Source organism: Temnothorax curvispinosus, unplaced genomic scaffold (assembly GCF_003070985.1).
Source record: "Temnothorax curvispinosus isolate PA1 unplaced genomic scaffold, ASM307098v1 QBEX01005876.1, whole genome shotgun sequence".
NCBI classification, from domain to species: domain Eukaryota; kingdom Metazoa; phylum Arthropoda; class Insecta; order Hymenoptera; family Formicidae; genus Temnothorax; species Temnothorax curvispinosus.
This window is the reverse complement of record NW_020215656.1, coordinates 161,519-181,227: the sequence shown is the minus strand read 5'-3', so window position 1 is coordinate 181,227 and position 19,709 is coordinate 161,519. Positions and strand designations below refer to the sequence as shown.

Here is a 19,709-nt window from a genome sequence, read left to right as displayed (position 1 = left end):
AAAACTGTCTGCAGTTCCGATTTCTTAAATATTTTTTTCTCTATTTTCTCGACCACCTACTGTGTGTCTTTTCTAAATGTCTGCAAATGACCTTGCAAAATACGTTGTTTCGGTACGTCAAAAGATATTTAAACTGTCTTGATCGATAATTAATCATTGTTCTTAAATCTCAAAGAATGCCGTGTTTTCTTAGGACAATTTGCAAAACTCTTTTTCATATAAAATACTTTGTGTAGAGATATATATTAAATAGATTTTAGCAGTACTTTTTTCAATAGCTTTCTGAGATATTTCTTGAAACTTAAAATTGCATTTTTCTCAAAATTACTCCGGATAGATATCTATTAATTGTTTTTTCCCCGTACTTTTCATATTTGATTTATTTATATTTGTATATTTGTGTGTGTGTGTGTGTATATATATATATATATATATATATATATATATATATATATATACACGTGATATATATATACACACACACACACACACACACACACAGACACAAATATACAAATATAAATAAATACACACAATATAAATATACTATAAACAATTATTTATATTGTATTATATATTTATATTGTGTGTATTTATTCTCCTATATTTAATACCAAATATTTATATCTTCGTTATACTTTCGGTGAAATCGAATGCTTGCATAAGTCACACTCTGTGGTCATGCCCAAAGATAGATCGAAAGCTACGTCTATTAATTCGAATGCTTGTCGCTGAGTTACGCTCTACTTGACAAAGGAATGTGCGATCGTCATTCGGTACAATCTGTCATCGTGGCAATCTCTGCGTACAGACTCAAAGTGCTTCGCTGCGGCTTTGCCGATTATGGATAAAACGATTTTAATTAGAGTTTATCGGAATTATCAAAATAAAAGTATATATCTGTAGTTACATGATTTTCTCGCGAGCCGGCGAATTAATCAAAATGCAAGAAATATAAGAAATATCGCTTGCATCATAAAATTTCCATACGATGAATAATTGCATATCGACACCCGTTGATTCAGATCATCTCGAAATCTCGGCAACGCGATCCAATTGTCGTGTAAATTTCGTGTTCGCATCAAGCTACCGCGGCAATTCTCTCGGATTACGAGAGCCGAGAGTGTTGTCTCCGCGTTGCGTTACAAATTTCTACGAATGCAAGTGCATCACAGTGCTCAGCGCCTTTTCGCATTCCGTAGCGCAATGTAATGCGCGAAACGCCCAGTCTCAACATTATTCACCGTCCAATTTGTATATCGTTGCCAATAATCGCTAACGACAGCTCGATTACACAGTGAGAGATCTCTCGGTGGCGATTCATCTACTTGACACACGCTTTTATCGCGTATCGACGATTTTCCGCGGCGAGGACTTTTCCGCGCGCGGCTTCTCATAGCGAAAAACATAGAAAGTGAAAAAACAGACCGCTTCTATTTGCGGCACAATAAAGAAAAACGATTTCACTCTTTGTCCCGCGTTCTGCCGCGTTCTCCAGCAGCTTGCTCGAGCTCACCTTTCGCTCTCCGTTCTTCCGATTCTCCGGCAAACAACCTATTCGCCGAGGGCAAATCTGCTTGTCCCGGCGACATATTGCGCCGACCAAAAATCACATTCCTACCGACCCCTACCGAATTATAGCGTCGGCGGTATTCACCATGGTGAATTCACATTCCCACACACACACGCGCGCGCGCGCGCGAGCGTATGGGGCGTATGGGGGGTGCGGCGACGGGGACTCACGCAACCGACACGCATGAATGCCTAATGCCTGCGGACAGTGATTTCCACCCTCGACGAGAAAGCGCGCCTCCTACCTCGTTCCCGCTTTCGATCCGCGCTTGCCCCGTCCACCCTTTCTGTGGGCAGATGGGGTTCTCACGACCCCACCCCGCTCTCACCTATAGCCCACGATGTCGCACGTAATCGGTCGCACGATAATGCCCGCTGTCACAACACGCAAACACACGCCCGTGTTCCGATTAAGAAATCAAAGGATTAGCCGTGACTTTGGGATAAACGTTCCGTTTCATTAGAGATATTATTCGACGGCTGCACGATGTAATATGCGTGCGGCAGATTCCAGTAGCTCCTTTGTGTAACTTATTATACGTTTCTGACCGTGACAAGAGGCTTCGTAAAACGCGCCTATATAACGCGATTATGGCAATAAGTACCCGTTAGTCCATTTGATATAGCGCCGTAAGTTCTTAAATCACATTATGTCGCGGCAACAAAACTCCGAGAGATACCGGTTGACTGTAATGAAGATTTAATATTCATCATTTCGTCCTATTTAATGTTAACTCATATATATTATACATTTCTATTCGTTTCCGGCAATAATTACGTTTCATTAGTCGACAAAAATCTGATATTTTCTGTCAGCAGCGCCAGTGATAACTCGATAAAGCCGATACGAAAGCGTTCGCGTCGAAAAGAGCGCCCAATAAATTCCGCTAACGGATAATGTATTAATGCCGCGGAGTCACGACGGTATAATATGTAGATGTAGTAAGAGAGAGGCGAAGTATGTATGTGTGTGTGCGCGCCCGCGCGCGCACGTGTGTTTCGTTATTACACGCGCGATAGGCGTATTGCAAATAAACGTATCGACACATACGTCGTGCTCCACACTCCGCCGCACAACACGGGTCTACACCTTGTCACCATCGACGCCGCCCTGCGCGTTCGTTACGCGCGTATATTATTCATCCCGCGTGTCGACTACGTTGAGACGATAATGGCCGGTTGTCGCTCGTCTATCTTTACTGACGTCACTGTTAACAGGTTGGGCGAAAATACGTCCCGCCGACTGCCGACAGCCTCATCGTCGTCGTCGTCGTCGTTGTCGCGCTCGTTAACTGCTTCTTCTGCAAGAGGATATTTGCGCGAAATGCGAAATAGCCGGAAGCGACCCGCGCGTCGCGTCGTTAATTAGAAACGTTAATAAAATTAATTCCTGTATTATAGCGATATATATATTTTGTTGTACAAATAATAGAACTGGGTATTAATGAGTTTTATGTTTTCTCTGTCTTTCAGGTCAGATAGCGATCGTAAAATGTTGAACCCGGAAACCGGCTGCTACTCCGAATCCGTACGAGCATGGTGAGTACAATTTAATTTTTCTGATCGATCCGACCTCGCGACAGCGAGATTATGTCACCTTTTAATATGTATTTTTATCTATTTTACCGCGTATCTATTTTTGATCGCGAGGTTAACAAAAATACACACCGCGGGTTTTTTGCCGAAAACGAAGTTAACCGTTGCACGTTGACGCGCGGGCGATCCCCCCCGGGGAGATTTTTAACTGTTTTAACCGGTGCGGCGTTAAACAGCGGGCACATTTCCGAAACAATGGGCATGAATTTTTGTATAATTCGCCACCATTCACACTCAATTTTGCCGAAAAATCTATCATCGCCGTTATTCCATCGCCGCGCGAGGTTTTCCTCGCGCGCGTGCATTTTTTTCTTCTCCCCTCGTTCTTTCTCTCTCTTTCTCTTTCCCTTGCCTCCTCCCTCCATCACCCGCTGCACTCGTAAAAGGTAATTTGCCGCGACCGCTGATGTATTTATAACAAAACGAATTAAACTCGGCGCGCGCTGCGCGAGCAGGTAACAAAACGCGGCCGGCCGACAAAACCCCGGGAATAAAATACGCAAATATTTGCGTGTTTAATTTGAATCTCGCTTTGGGGGTCGAGCACACGGCGGTGGCGCAACGGGAGGGTTAATAATGAAATGTCGCATTGTCGTCAGAGGGGGTTGAACTTCCTCCCTCTCTCTGGCTCTCTTTCCTTCTCCCTCATTCCCTGGGATGATTTTGTTGCGCGCAGCATATTGTCGTCACGTGTTGTCGCCGTAGTACCTGCGTAGGACCGCGAAGGGCCGCCGCTCTCTCTTTCTACCGCCTTCCTTTTTTTCCCCTCATCTCACCCACCCGTAACGCCATTCTCTCGCCTTTGCGTTAATTTATGACGGGCTCTACAAACTCACCACCGGATCGCGCGCGGATAATCCGGCGGTGCCACGACCTGCACATCGTACGCGAGACACTGCGAAAAGTGCCGCGTGCTTAACCCTTCTCTGCGAGCTGAATTCATTCTTTCTGAGGGGCACAAGTGTGTTTAAGTCGTCGAGAATGCCGCGACCCTCGAGAACGACGCGTGACGAATGCTTTTTGTGTGTGCGTGGGGGATGAGGCATCACCTTACCGCTCTCTCGAAATGAAACGAGGTGGCTCAATTTTCGGGTGATATTCGATGGCGCACTTGACTTTCCCTTTGCCACATCATTGTCGACACACGATTCTGATTTAAGACATGCTTTTCGCGAATTCAATTTGAAGCGGTAATTATCATCAACCTTCTCGCCGCGCATAAAACAGAAGCTGTCAACGGAGAGATATTGATATCTCGCCCCCTTCCGTGTACTTGGTACTTTCGGTCAGGAGCGATTTATCTGCAATTGTGGTGGTTTTTCTCAGAACATTAGGGACGCGATCACGGACTGGCGGAGGATTGTACGGGGGAGGGACCCGGGACGGCACCTTAATGCGATTAAGGTCGTTATCAGATGTCGCTTCCACTTCTTGCGCGATGACGTCGACGGTGCTCGTTTGTCATCGCACCGACGTCGTCACGGGGGTTGCATGATTTACTTCCGCCTTTCCCCTTTTCGCGCCCTCCCGTTTCCCGCCGTCGATTTCTTCGTCACGATTCGAGCGTGCGACGTGCGTCCGCGTGAAGATGAATGTATTTCCGTGACACAGACACACGGACGCACATATAGACGCGCGCGAGACAATCTCCGGCAATTAATTCAAGCGTCGCGCATCTTGTCAGCCATCATTGATTCGCATGATAAATCATTCAAGTTGTTTATACCGTAATTAACGACAAAATTGTTTACACATAATTTGAATGAAAAAGTAATTTATACGTTGTTCGCTCTTACTTTACTTTGGTAACCATTTGTAATCTTGTTGTAACCATGAGTAATTTATAATGCGTTTGAACTGGACCGTCAAAGAACGGCGGGTTTTAAAATCAATTGCTTGAAGAATAATGTGCCTCCTATTTGAGGCTTGCTCAACTCGCGTGTCCGTTCGTCGTCGAGAACGTTCCGTGAGCGAGCGGGTTAAATGTACTTCGAATTAGTTTACGACTGACACCAGCGGATTCGTGAAGCAAAAAGGGAAATAATGACAGCGCCTAGAGAATAAATTCTCAAATCGTAGTGCACGCCGGAGAGCTCGCGTGTCGCACGCAGGTCTCAGCCGTATACGCGTCAGGGAGAACATCCGAAGATTCGTTAAGGCCAGCCGTTAACGCCTTTCGCCACGACCCAGGACAGCCTAAGGCCGATTTAGTGTCGTATTAGCGGCGAAAGCGAGGAAAAATGGTCGGTCAGAACGACGAGGAAACGCAGCCTGTCGTATTGAAAAAAAAAAAGGAAAAGGAAAAAATATGGCGAAGAGTTGGAGGGAACTTCGTCGAACACAGGAAGGGAAAAAAAAGTAAGAATACTCCTCGCGGAAAAGATAGACTCCGTGGTCATTGAAGGCGAGGGTGTGGCCAGGAGATAGGGATGATTAGAAGCTACACCCTTCCCTCCCGTGAAGAGGGCACGAGTAGCTCCGGGGGCGCAGCCGGAAAATTCATGGAGTTACTTAGCAGTCTTCGTGCAGTCGCCCGTTTATTTTAGGGGCGAAGGCACGAAGGAAGTCGTTACGTCGTCGTCGAGAGGTCGCCCCCGGGGTGGAGACGGTAATCCTAATTAATAATTAATTACGCCGGGAGAGACCGTCTCTCGCCCTACTCGACCGAAGAGTAATGCTCGATCGGATTCTTCCTGTCGGCAGCGCGATTTGGCGATACGGTTCACCGGCTATTTCCGTAGATTTATGGCCATCGGGCTACGCCGTAAATCTGATTAACGTCTTACATTAGCCGCGTTTTCCCTTTGTTAGGGAAAGCATCAGAGCGTTAAAGTCCGCTAATTAATACATATTATTCTCCCATCGCGCGCTTAATGATCGCGATATGTATCTCGTATGATTTTCAACGTGCGCTTGCGATAGAACCGTTAATTATCCATTTGTTGTTGTGCGATTTATTTTCCTTGCGATACATACCTACATGCCCCCTTTCCTTTTAACACGATATTTATTTCCTTAATATGAAAATGATACTTATTACACCATGAGTTATATCGTACGTACGAATCTACACACTCATATCTAATATGTTCAGCATAGAATTGAAACAAAACGTCTCGATACTCGTTTGTCAAATTCTCAAGAACGCATTTTTTTGCTTTATCGCGCGCTAATATTTGGAATGTGAGTTGTCCCTCGCAAGAACGGCACGTATGTATCTCTCGCTATGCGGAAGCGATCATCGGCAGTAAATTCTCCCGTGAATGGGACGCCACATAACGTTAGACGTTCGGTGGCGACCGAAATAAATAACCATCCGGAGCTTCCTGCAGTCCAGAAGTATGGTGCTTTTCCCCGTCGTCTACGAAAAAGTCAATGCCGGACTGTCGGGAAAAGTCGACCAAGTTTTACGAGGGCCGGTCGAAGAAAGAGGGAGGAATATGCGTGAGAAAGAACGAGAAGAGAAAAGTCGAAGAAAAAGAGTCTGGGACTCGTTTCGGCCGGACGCTAGAAAGAGAGATCTCCCGTGTACACGCCTAAAAGTTGTCTATGTGTGTTACATACTCGTGTCTGGGGATTCCAGAAACACCCTCAGTTTGTCAAAAGGCGACCCTTCGGTGCCACTTACAAGCAGCAAATTTGTCTTAGATAAGCAAAACAAACATAGCGGTTGACCGCGTCGCCGCATTACTATCGCCATTGCCTTCGTCTTTCTTCGTACATCTTGTTTTACATCTTCTTTTTCCCTTGATCGAAAGAAACTATAGGTTTTCTTTTATTGGACATTAATTTGCGAAACATGCAAATTTGACTAGAGTATAAATTGTGGTTCACTGGAACGTTACTAGTTTGGAGAAATCAAAAGTTTAATACTTCTCTTTTAGTATTCTGTAATTAATATGATTATTTATATTCTTTTCGAGGAAAGTCACGAAATATCAAAAGTAATCAATTAAATTTAAATTAAAAAAAAGATATATAATAAATAAATCATGTTTTTTAAGAAAAGTGAGCTTCAAATTCTGGAACGCATCCTCGTTATTACTGATCATAATTTCTCGGACACCCTGTATAAAGGGCCGCAGCTATTAATGGTGCATCCTGTCCATGGTCACCGAGTTATGAATCGATTCCGCGAATGCCGTGTTTCGGCTACTTTCTCGCATTTCGACCGCACTAGGGATTTGCATATATTAGAGTTTATCCTTCTGAGAACGTTCGTCTTTTCGGGATGCACGCGCATTTACGAATGCTCGCTCTGAATTTTGAACAGAATTTTCGTGGCAACCTCATTATGGTTATTTGTGCTCGTTTAAACACTGCCCGCGGCACGCCGAATTGTTGCAAAAAATTCACCTTTTTTTTCCCTGCGCTGACACACATTGTAACAGAGTGCTGACCAATTTTAACGGACGTTACCTGAAAACTACACTAAATAGGAATTAAACCAGGAAACGAGGCCTCGCAAAAAATCCAGCTCTCGGCTCGGTTAAGGGTTCACTTTCTTATCTAGCTTGACACGCGATGACTGTTTTCCTGATCGTCCGAAATAATACGTGAATGCTAGGAAGAAGAAAACGTATATAATGCAGAATCATTGGATCTCATTATAAAGATGAGTTTGATGCGCGATAGATATATCTTTGTCGGGAAGCGACAGGTTAAATCCAGATGTCACATCGAAGACTCTCTTTTAACACTTTAATAGACGCGTTAACTCTCTAATGGATACCTCTGGACATTGCCTCGTCTTCTTATCGATCCCTTCATCAGCGGTGCCCACATCGTTCGCGCGCACCCTACTTTCTTTAGTGCCGCGCGGTCACACGAAAGAAAAGAGATACAAATAACTGAAATCCACCGTTAGCTAATTAAACCGTCATACCGAGCTTACAGGATGATATTTTGATTTTTATTAGTATCATCGCCGTGCGATATTTACGTCGCGAAAGGGTGCAGTTCTGTGAGAGATCCCCCTTGTACTCGACACCCAATGAGATTTTAATGCGCTTCCCGAAGAGGTGCATGTTAGACCGATGATGGACGCGAGCGCGTGATCGAGAAAGGATTACGACGTTCAGCATGACTATGTTGAGAGAAAGAAGAGCGGGAGAGAGACGGAGAAAGAGAGAGAGGGCTAACTGCGTATCCGCATTCGTCTCGGTGGGGTGCTTCGTCGGGGCTTTTGCGTTCCTGCGCAGGCATCCTTAGGGCAGCTGTGCAAAAAAGAGGGATTTCGGGCTCCAGCTGCGTTGCTCTATGAGGGTTACTTGTCGTCGATGGCACCGAAAGGATCCAGGGATCGTATACTCTCGTGTGGAATGTTCGTTGATCGAAACTACCGTTCGATTCCTTCTTCAACATGCGCTCTGGCTTTGCGAGTGGATCGCGCAAATGAAAAGGGTCCGACACCTCCGATGTGTCGATCAACTTTCCATAGAAGTATTTAATCCGCCAATGTTTATGTTCGCGCTAGTGCACAGAGTACATCAGTTGACATCTCGCTGCAATAACTAGAATAAAAATATACAAATGTTTTCAAATAAAACATTTATTTATTTATATATTAGTTATAGAAGCCGCAGGCATTTTGCGTTTAGAATATGAAGTTGAGACATTAAAGATACATCGCGAATTATATAAGTATTGAAAAGTAGGACATTAGATAGCGAACAGTGTAAATTGATTTGCTTGCGCCCCCAGCGAAGGGTATTTTTGGGTCACGATTCTCCCGGTCCCATGGGCCTCGTTGTACCAGACAACGCGCAAAAAATGATCCGGAATGATCTCGATCGAGAGACGATGTTCGGCAACGGGGCGATGGTGTTGGGGGATTTCGACGAGAGAGTCTCTTCTCCTCGCGCGCCTACTCGCTACGGTACAATACGTATATTTGCGAGAACGGTCCTCGGGGGAGGGGCGGAGGGGATTGTCGTGGGGTAAACATCGTGTAACCACCGGGGGGGAAACACAGGGGTGAGCGCACGTTCCCGTGCTTGCATACGATTCCATAAATATTTTATTGGCTCGTCATTCGACTTTATTGCGCCGCACGATCGAATGACACGCCGGATTAGGCGGCAGTTATTCTCTCGGTGCACGCGAGAAGCGCGAATCATACTGATTTATCGCTTTCGACTTCTGGCCGGCGCTGATGAGTAGGTGTAAATGTATTTTTTAAATGTTATAATCAATATTTTTTATGCGTTCCTATATTTGTTAGAAATTGTAGTATAACTGTTCCGTGTATTTAACTACAATTCAATCTAATTGAAGTAAAATTATTTCTTTGAATATTTCGTGTTTGCACATGACAGTTATATAATAAATTGTAAGTACTGTATGTTAGACATTACTGAAGAAAAATCTCGCGTAACTAATTTCCCAAGATTTTGCCGAAAACTCTTGGCACGAAGGTCAAAAAAGCGGCCCTTTGACATCTCCGTAGTTTGTCACTTTAAACGTGGTTCAAGGTTTCAGCAAATTTTTCTAAAAACACGCACCGTCGGAAATATCAAAGTGATTCCAAAGTGAACCGTATCGTCCTAATTTTCCGAGACGTTGCTCGCCCTACGCGGCAATCGCGTTCCCGCAAGGGAATATATTTTTCACGACGCAACGACCCGTGGAAAAGAAGCGAACGGCCCGGCCGCGCGGGCCTCGTCTCGCTCGCACGTATACCAGCGTTACGATGTCTCGTTCCCGCGCTTAATTAAGCCGAGCCACTTAGTACCGGTGAATGCTCTTTGATTGGCAGACGAGGTGCCTGACGATAACCGAAGCTGACAGGCCAGGTACGTTGCGCCTATCCGCGCCTATGGCCTCGCGCGAGCGAGTCGGCCACTCAGTCAACATCAGGCGAATGCTGAGTTATGTCGAGGGTCCGAGTTCTTTTAAACTCGCCAATAAATCGGGCCCCAGTCTCCATCGCCACGACCGACGTGGCTCCTTCGTCTCCTCGTTCTCGCTATCCTTCCTTCGTTCGCATCCCCGTCGTACTTCTCCCTCTTCCTTCACCTTCGCCGCGGACGCGAACAGCTCCCTCCCGGTAGTCGTCGTAGTCCTTTTATTTTTTACCACCGCGCGTCATCTCCTCTCGCGCGCCTCCGCGCTTCCTCCTTCGCCTCGTCTTCAGGTAGCGCGAAATTCATTGCAGCCTCCTCCTCGGCCTCTCGCGTCTCCTTCTCCTCCTCTTCTTACCTGAGCCTGAGCGTCCGTCCATCCGTCCGGTCGAGCGAGGTGCGAAAATATCGGCTCGTTTGCCCGATGACTCGACGGCTTCTTCTCCGCTCGTTTCTTCCATCTTTTTTCCCCCCTCGAGAGAATTTTTTCTCGCTGCCGCGTCTCCTCTCTTTCTTCGCGCGTGCGTCTCTCTCTCTCTCTCTCTCTCTCTCTCTCTCTGATTCTGATTCTCTCTCTCTTTCTCTTTCTCTTTCTCCCCTTTTTCCTTTTAGTCGGTCGGATGGTCGATATTATTTCTGCAGCGGCATTCCATCGGATCGATCCTTCGCGTATCATCGGTGCCGGACAACAGGAAGAAACTTACACGACAACGGATAGCGACGATGAGAGTCGAGATACGACTCGATCGCGATTATGTTGTTAGCCTCACGAATTTTAGGCAGGATGGATCGACGTGTTAAAACATATGTAATACTATTAGGATGCCTTCAATGATTTAATTGTTTGAAAGATATTCGCCAAAGCGACACTAATACTGCGTCGCGTGTATGAGATAACATACATCGCCGTAATGTGTCGTAATATGACGATGCAAGAAAATTATATGTTACTGACATGCAACATAATAGTAGACAGTTAACAAGGACCATTGGTAATATACTAATTTGACGGCGCTTCGAAAAGATGCTATTACTTTTATGCACGAAGATGCGGTGAGCTTCAATCGCCAATGCAAAAGTTACTAGAAGTAAACGCTGTCAATCGCATTCTGCATATTTACATACGTTTTACACGCGTTCATTAAACGAATCAGATTCTTCACGTCAGTCATTTGTTAGACTCCAATTTCCTAAGCAAGCGTATTTCAACGTCATCTATCGCGATCGGGAATCTCGGTGTGGCGTCGTCACCAATTAATAATTACGACATTGTCGCCTCTCGCTAAACGCTTTAATCAATGTCATCGGGCCAATTTCCGATCGCCGTTGGTTCCCGTCCCATCCCCGTTTTCGTCCTCCGCCGCCTCTCCCCCTTCTCGCCTCCACCACCGCCACCATCTCCTCCTCGTCCTCCTCCTCTCGCGCGCGCCTATCAGGGCGGCTCCTCTGCAGGAAATTACGTGGTACACGATCGAAACGCAGGCGGAAGTCGCAATTTATCAGTTTCCAGGCTGGACGCGCCGCCGGAGATCGCGATTCCGATTTTCCTCCCCGCTCGCGCCTTCCTCGTCATTCACAGCGTGGACCGGCCTTAATGACGTTTGAAAATCGATCGCTTCGATCTCTCGCACACTGTCACTCGTCACTCAGTCACGCTCCGCTAATTGCGAGATATTTATCTCTCAACGTGCCTCTTTTTTTTTTTAATTCTCCAACCCGGCGTCTTCGACAGCCTCTACGCGCGAGGTGTCTGGCCGATTTTATTTGTTGTCGTAATCGTAATCTCCTCGTATCGGGTGATTAATTACGTCGCACGTCGGCCGTGGCTGGAATAAGTCGATCGGCTCGCCGCAACGTTAATAACGACAACTCGTAACTCGACCGTGACTCATTCGTATCTCGTTGCGCGAGTCGCGATTAAAACAATCGACGTCACGACACTCTAGGAACAATACGATGATTGATCGTTGAGCGAATTAAAATGCTGCACCTAGTAATAAATAATACCGATGAATTGTACGAATAGTATTTTCCGCGGACTTTTTCGCACGATCGTCGAATCGTGTATTCGATCGTCCCGATGTTATATTCGTCCCCGGAGAAGCGATCGGCCGACCGATATCTTTGCACGGTCGGGGAAGATAAAAAAAATATTCCGTGCGCTCCATGCACGCGCATGCATCGAAATATCGCTGGTTCCGCTGGTTTCGAGTACCCGGCGGGTGCTTGAGTACCCGCTCGGCCGCGGTTATGAATACGCGGAGGTCTTTTATGCGATTCTCACGCGAGCGTCGCGATTCAGTATATGCTCGGCTCAAGATCTACGATGAAGCTGTATACCGGCGTTCTCTTGAAAAAAAAAAGAGAAAAAGGAGGAGAAGCCTCGTAATAGACGGTTCAAAAGGGCCGCACCGGAAAATCGTCGATGCTCATCCGTGACGTCGAGGATCGATTTCGGATGGATTCCTACGTCGTTGTTTCAACAAGGAGAAAAACCGGCATGGATCTCGCAACGAGTGCCGATCATTTGTCGGCTAAATGAGCCGACGATGATCCGAGAGCGGTCCACTTAAGATCGCAGCGTCATTCCTCGCGAGGTGTAAAGATATTTCACGGAATTGCACGCTGCTTTAAAAATTCGTTACCGTTCTTATGGTTTTCTTAATTTCATGTGGGATGGGCTATAATTTTCTGAACAGTTTTCTGCGTTTTCTCGCACGTTAGAAACACCCGCCACATTAAACTATATATCTGCTTTTACCGCAATTTTTGCGATATTATTAACCGTAGAAATGAAATCGAATAATTATTTTCTAGATACTCGTGTTAGAAAGAAATGATTATTTTTAATTAAATGTTAATGTTTTGAAGTTAATTTAGCTTTAGTTATCTCTACTTAGCGCCGACCTTTTTCTCAGAAAAAGAGACCTTTGCGATCTTAGTCCGTTATTTGTCCAGACAACACTCTTGTCACACATCTTCAGCCTCCTACCTTGCGCCTTTCAAGAATTGTTGAAAAACACCTCCCCCGTTGGTTCAAAAAATAGACCTGTCTAACATTCTATTCAAGTGACCCAACAAGTAGCTTAAGCTGAAGAATAGATATACGATATAGATCATAGAAAATAAAATATTTACAAAACATTTTAATCTTTGTTTTATGGGACTTACATAAATAGCTATTTGTGGTCTCTTTATAAAAAGTGTTTCTACATTTTGTTTGCTGATAAACTACATATCAGCAAACATGGCTAAAAACGAACACTGTAACACGCGATAATTTTCCCGATTCAGCCGGAAGTCGCACGCCCAGCGTTGATCTGCGTGAAACTTTACGTAATTCTGCTTTAAAGGTTGGACAAATAAAGCATATTTCTCGAATAGCTATTTGCACGTGAAAATTCTTCTGACACATAATTTCAATGTTAACAAATTTAATTTTTTTTCAGTGATATATAAATTTATAAATAAATAGTCATAAAAATAGATGCACAATTTCGTGCATTTGTATACATAGGTATTTGAGCTCTTATGAGCTCTTGTGTAATTCCGCAATTATTTGCACAATGCTCACCGTGTCATCGCGAGATGTTTTCTTTTTCTCCTAAAATATTACGTTATACTTTTTGGAATGAATCATCTGAACCAGCACACACCTGGCGAGTTTAGTCAGCCATCAATCTTAATCATCCGCAACGCGTTGAGAGAAATATGGCCCTCCCAATGCGAGAGACTCTTATATAAGAAGAATAATAATGAGGATCGTATATATAGAACGTAATATCTATCCGGGGATAATTACGGGCGCGTAGGCATCATCAGCCATATCGTAATTATGATATCAGTATTACAAATAGCGCATGCTAAAAAAAAAACGGACCCCGATTAAATTTAAAGACTAAGAATCTAGAATACTTTGTACAATTGGAGGTCTGGCAGGGAATTTCACGCGTTTCTCGAAAATCGCTCGGATAAATTCGCGATAACCGACGTATTCTCGGCAATCGCGTCAGGTCAACAGGTTGTTCTTCAGCTGGCCGACTTCCGGCGACTCCTCGCGAAGAGAGGGAAGAACGATTCCGACGCCTCTCAATTGCGAACGATTTAAGACCGCCATTGGCCCCGACCTCAGAGGCAGCCCGCAAATGAAAACTTTCCCCATCTTCTTTCGCCAACTTCCGCGAAAGACTTCGCGGTGGAACTGCTTCTTCTTCTTCTTCTTCTTCTTCTTCTTCTCCTCCGCCCTTCGTTTCTGCTCGGTTTCTACTTATTTCCGTATGCGAGTTGTGGTTCGCCGGGCAATCGTGTTTCCCGGAAACCTTCTCTGGCGAAACGTGCCGTGCAATAAATTTTACCGTAGGCTCGCATTTAAGCTGAGCGGGGTCCTGCCTTTTCTGCTATTTAACCGACATCCTATACTATGTACATACGTATATAATGGAGGTATACCGGAAGTCAGATTAGAAAGTTGCTGTCGTTACACATTAATAAGAGATCGTTAAAAAGAGTTAAGTCGAATAAGTACTATATGAATTGTTGTGAAAATTCTGTTCTCTTCAGTTAATTTTAAGATTGTATTTTTATCTTAAATCGTCTTAATTATGCAGCTAGCTATATTAATAATTAAATATCTGAATAAAGAAAAATCAAGCTGAACGACAGTCTTATTTTGAGCACATCTTACTAGAGAAATTTGCGAGATTCGAAAAGAATTCTAAAAATGTCGACAACAAGAGGATCGATGGGCCTATATCCTTGCGCGGATGATCGAAAGAAATGAGGGGGAGGAAGAGAAGGAGAAGAAGGGATGGGTGCTCCTCTAATCTGCCGGCAGTGATCAGGACCCGGTATCGATGATGAAGTCTCGAAGCCTTTTGAAGTCTGCCGTGCCTCGCGACGGGGGGGATCTCTCGGAGTGCTGATCCTGATCCTCGTGCGGCAGCTCACAGCCATTTTGTCTGTCGGTACCTATCAGTCCCATCTGTCTTAATGCCTGTCAAAATTAAAACTGAGGCTAGAAACATGCCGATGGGAAAATATACTAATGACATGAATTTCAACGTGTCAGCCGTTTATAATGCATCTAACTCCTTTCGCAGGTACCTTTTCTCAAGGATTTTTGCACGTTCGGAATCGCAAAGTAACATGAGCATTGCATCCACATAAAAGCTATATATATGATAAAATAAAGGTCTCAAATCAATGTCTTTAAGGTTGTATAATGAGATAAATGAGAAGAGGATATTTTTATCTTAAAGAATTATGTTCGATCAAAAATGTAGTTAGTAAATTTTTGTTATTTAATATGTTGGACGTTTCTGTTCTCGTAATGCCAAGAATAACGAAAATAAGATTTGTTAAAGGAAAAAAACCAATGTGTACAACGTCCTCGAACTGGGGATATTATATGTGATTAATTATTTGTGCAACCTGCTGTGTTTTCATATTTTCAGTTATTTTGTGTTAATTGGCAGATTCGGTATCTCACTTCCGGTGTCCTGCGAAGGATTATCCTATTCCTACAAAGAAGCTATGACAGTACATTTTTCGCAAACAAAGCTGCCGACTGCCAAAGCATTCTCCCCTGATGGTCAATGCCTATTTTATGACTAAGATAGTAAAGTCCAAAAGAAAAAGCAGGTAATGGGATGTCACTCATTTTTCCTTGCCAGTTATCCCTTACTCTTTATTTCTCACTTTTCCACATTTATCTGTTATACAGATTTTTACAGACTTCCGCCCTTTTCCCAATGTGTTACTTATCCGTCATATATGATAAGCCGAGTAAATTTTTTTAATTTACAATGTAGAGACTTTTAGACTAATATCATTTATCTACTACAGATAATGCACGTGCCATGCTTTCTTATTGTGAGAATCGCCTCGTAGTTCTTTGTCTTCAACTGTTTGAAAGTGCCAAAGTCACTTTGTGAAATATTTATATCAATAATAAGAAATGTATTAATATGTTTTTGAATTAAATAATCTTTTAGGATACATAAATTATTTCATTCTACATACAACTTTAAAGGCATTATACATAACTGAGACTTTTCTTTTAAATAACATTGTCAACGCATATTCAGGAAAACAAATATTTCGTTAAAACTTTGTTGAAAATATAGAAAACAAATTTTTTTTTAAACATGGCTTATAATCATCGACTCTTTATTCGAAAATGACTTAGCAAATTTTTACATCTGTTTGTTTAACGGACTAGAAATCGAAACCTGGTGAGCGTTTTTTTGATTATCTGTGTTTGTCGACTGTTAAAAGTTTGAAAAATGTAGTAGAGTGACAAGAAGTAAGAGCGGTTTAAGTAAGATGATAAATAGATTCTTTTTCTTTTAATGCTTCCGAAATATCACACATAGTCACATTTCGGAGCTGTAAAACAATCCTCACACAAAAAAATAATATTGTGTTAATAGATTTATATCTAATTGGAAATAATCTTACTAATTCAATAATATTAATAAAACAAATACTTATTTTATTAAAACAAGAGCATGATGTACTAAATAAACAAAATTTTTTTTCTAATTAGATTAATGCTGTTGAACAACATTATTTTTTAAATTTATTTATATATATATATATATATTTATATAATAAGATTTAACAGATTATTTCTTTTATTTATTTTAAGATTTTCAACAAATTATTTGTAACTAATTTTTCTCCAACGTATAATTATACTTTTATTCTCACTTTTTTTACTACATTTTCATTATTTTATGTTATACATAAGGTACTTTTTATATAACGAAAAAATGTTTTTTTTTCCCAAGAGGTTCTGCTAATCGATTCCAACATCGAGGCTTTTGTTCGCATTGCCCTCGTGCGCAATTTCTGCGAGCGAATTTTTGATCCGGCGACGATCCGGGTATTAGCGCTCTCGTTATCGCGTCGATTTTATTTCAAATACCCGTAGAGGTAGGGAAGCGTAGATGCGTTTAGATAAAAATAGCCTCGTAAAAGAGGCCGCTCGACCTGGATCCCGGATGCAGAACAGTTCTCTCGGCGCTTTCTGCGAACCCCAGCAAAGCTGTGCAGCGCATACCCCCGGCCGACAGATACCCGGTGTCGATATCGTATCTGAGCGGAAAACGAAATTTTCGAATGGAAAACGCGAACGGCCGCGATAACGAGTCCGCGTCGAAATTCCGATCGCGTGCGCGTACAATGAGCCAGTAACTCGCTCTCCTATCTCGCTCTTGGTTGGGGGAAACGGGAGGGAGGAAAACGGGGAGAGAGAAAGAGAGAAGGAGAGAGAGAGAGAGAGAGAGAGAGAGAGAGAGAGAGAGAGAGAGGCAGACATAAACTTCTATCCCACCTACACTTCCGCGATCTCTCGTCGCATCCATGCCGACCAATGGCCGAGCCACCTGCCTTACGCCGTGCAAGCTTCTCTCCCATGATCCCGCGTTTCCATGGCTCGCCGGGTTTCACCGCGCGAGCAGTTTCGTATCTCTGGAATATGTCGGAATACGTTTTTATTTATTTCCCTTTTTCTTTCGATAGCTCGATTTCATTTCACTCGTGAATCTTCGTTGGAGCACGAAGGCGGGGTTGCACAATCGGGATGAACTAGCTAAACGCAAAATTTAGCAACAAAAGAAAAATTTAATTGGTCTCGGAATTTTGCAGCACACAATTTTGTTAAATTCTCTAAAGGTTACTAAACATTTGCAGACCCCTGACATTATGGGAAATCTAGGAAAAAATAGGAACGATGAATGAAAAAATATTTTCTCATATGTTCGCTGACAATTCTAAGCCAATTTTACCAAATATTTTTACGGAGAAATGTCTCTTCAAAATGAGCTCCCAAGATACCAATCTGTGTGATTTCACGCAGTGTATTATGTGAAACGGACTCGCGATACGTCAATCGCTGATACGAACCATTCTCGTGTTCGAGCGACAAAAAAGCGGATAACACGGTTAACGCCATTAAGATATTAGCAGCGTTAACTTTGCGACAGATAGGTATGTGAGTATTTTTCAGAAGAAATCTAATCTAACGCGAAAGTGAAGAAATCACTTAGGAGAATATGTCAAAGCCAGGGGTCTACCATGAAGAAAAAAATTACTAAAGTAACAAAAAGCGGATGATTATTTCCACACAAAAAAATGTTGATTTTTGAAGTGACTAATATAGTGACCGCCAATAGTTGTGCTGTATGGAGTTGTGTGTCAATTGTATATGCGTGTTATCGATTCGAGGAGGTGCTATCGCATGAGAATGTGTCCTTTGGTCTTGGATTTGCCCTAAAGCTATTAGCGGCTTAAGTTATCTGAAGCTTTTACTACGGTTTTTTCAGTTTATATTAGTAATTATACTATTAATCCTACTGTATCTGAGGTACTGATATCCTATCGGCGGTGTTCTTACTGTCGTATTCTAAGAGAGATCAGTCTCTCTTGCAATCAGCTGTATATAGATACATTATCGAAACAGTTCTAAAAGTCACGTTCCTAAAAGCCTGATTATTCGAAAAATTCTTGCAGCATTAATAATAAAGATTTATTTTTTGCGGAGCAATCTCTTTTCGTTTCTCTTCTTTAAAATATTTATTCAAAATTTGCCGCTTATGTAAAATATTTATTCAAAATTCGTCGTTTACTCGAAAAATGAATATCGTAACGTTAGATACGCGAGAACATTTTTCTCCATAAAATAAAAAAAAGATTAACAAAGGCTGAAGGAGGTAGGGCAACCTCAGCGTGACGGCGTGCGCGTAGCACTTGGGCTCGACGAAGGATCGGCGAAAAATCTCTCGAACGGAAGTTTACGCTGCGGCATATCCGCCATCGACAATCGACGCGCGATGCAGTTCACGTACGCACTATTTCGCGAATAGCGATACGGGGTACAAGTTACTGGCTACGTTATCGAACCTGCCCTCCCCCTTCGTCCCGTTCGACGTTTTCGATTCTCGCACGGTCGTAACTTCGATAGCGCCATAACAGTGCCGGGGCTGTAAAAATGATATACACGCGCTGTGGGATTCGCCATGGTGATTTCCGCGGTGACACGCTGTGGTTCGGACCGCAGAATTATACGCAGCTCCGAATCTTCGTCGCACGTTGCTTAGAGAGATATCGATTTCGCCCGATAGCGTAATCGAGCACATTTTTTTACACGACAGGTATATTTGTCGCGCGAGAGGATAAAAATATCTGGGGAGGATCATTGGATTAATTGCTCGCTATACGAATATTTCGATTTTGCATTTGATGGTTTGTTAATAGACTAAATTTAGACACTATCATACTGTGTTACCCACGGCCTGCGTTACCCACGAGTCATTGTTGTTTGACAGACAACGCAAAATTCAATTACGCGAGAATATAAACAAGACTGATTTACTAAGATCGGTGAAAAAATCGATGAGGCGTTTGCAGAAATAGAGGATTTTTCGAAAGAAATTTTTTCTTTAATCACGATCCGCTCCAGTCGAACCTAAATTGCACTTGTCGCTTCCCGAGGAATTTCAGCCAAGGCTCCAGACTTGTTACTGATACATTAAATCTCCTTCAAAACAGAGTAAGTTAGTCATTAGTGCTAGACACGCTATCTTAAGCTATCTTAATAGCTTGAACATTAATGACTCCAGGTGCTGACGCTCCCAGGTGCTCTCAGTCACCACACTTAGGACTCGTTGCACCAAAATCGCATAATATTTAACCTCA

At 43.2% G+C, this 19,709-nt stretch overlaps 1 protein-coding gene across 4 annotated transcripts in view; it reads left to right on the top strand.

Annotated features, from left to right (window-relative positions):
* LOC112455181 (transcription factor Sox-2-like) overlaps nt 1–19,709 on the top strand; it is a 95,845-nt gene that overhangs the window by 48,250 nt on the left and 27,886 nt on the right. For all 4 annotated transcript variants that reach the window (XR_003040834.1, XR_003040833.1, XM_025016951.1 and 1 more), the window contains exon 2: nt 3,046–3,111. Coding sequence is in view for 2 of the 4 variants with exons in the window: in XM_025016951.1 (XP_024872719.1) it covers nt 3,046–3,111 (66 nt within the window). In the remaining 2 variants the exon portion in view is untranslated. The remainder of the gene's footprint in view (nt 1–3,045; nt 3,112–19,709) is intronic.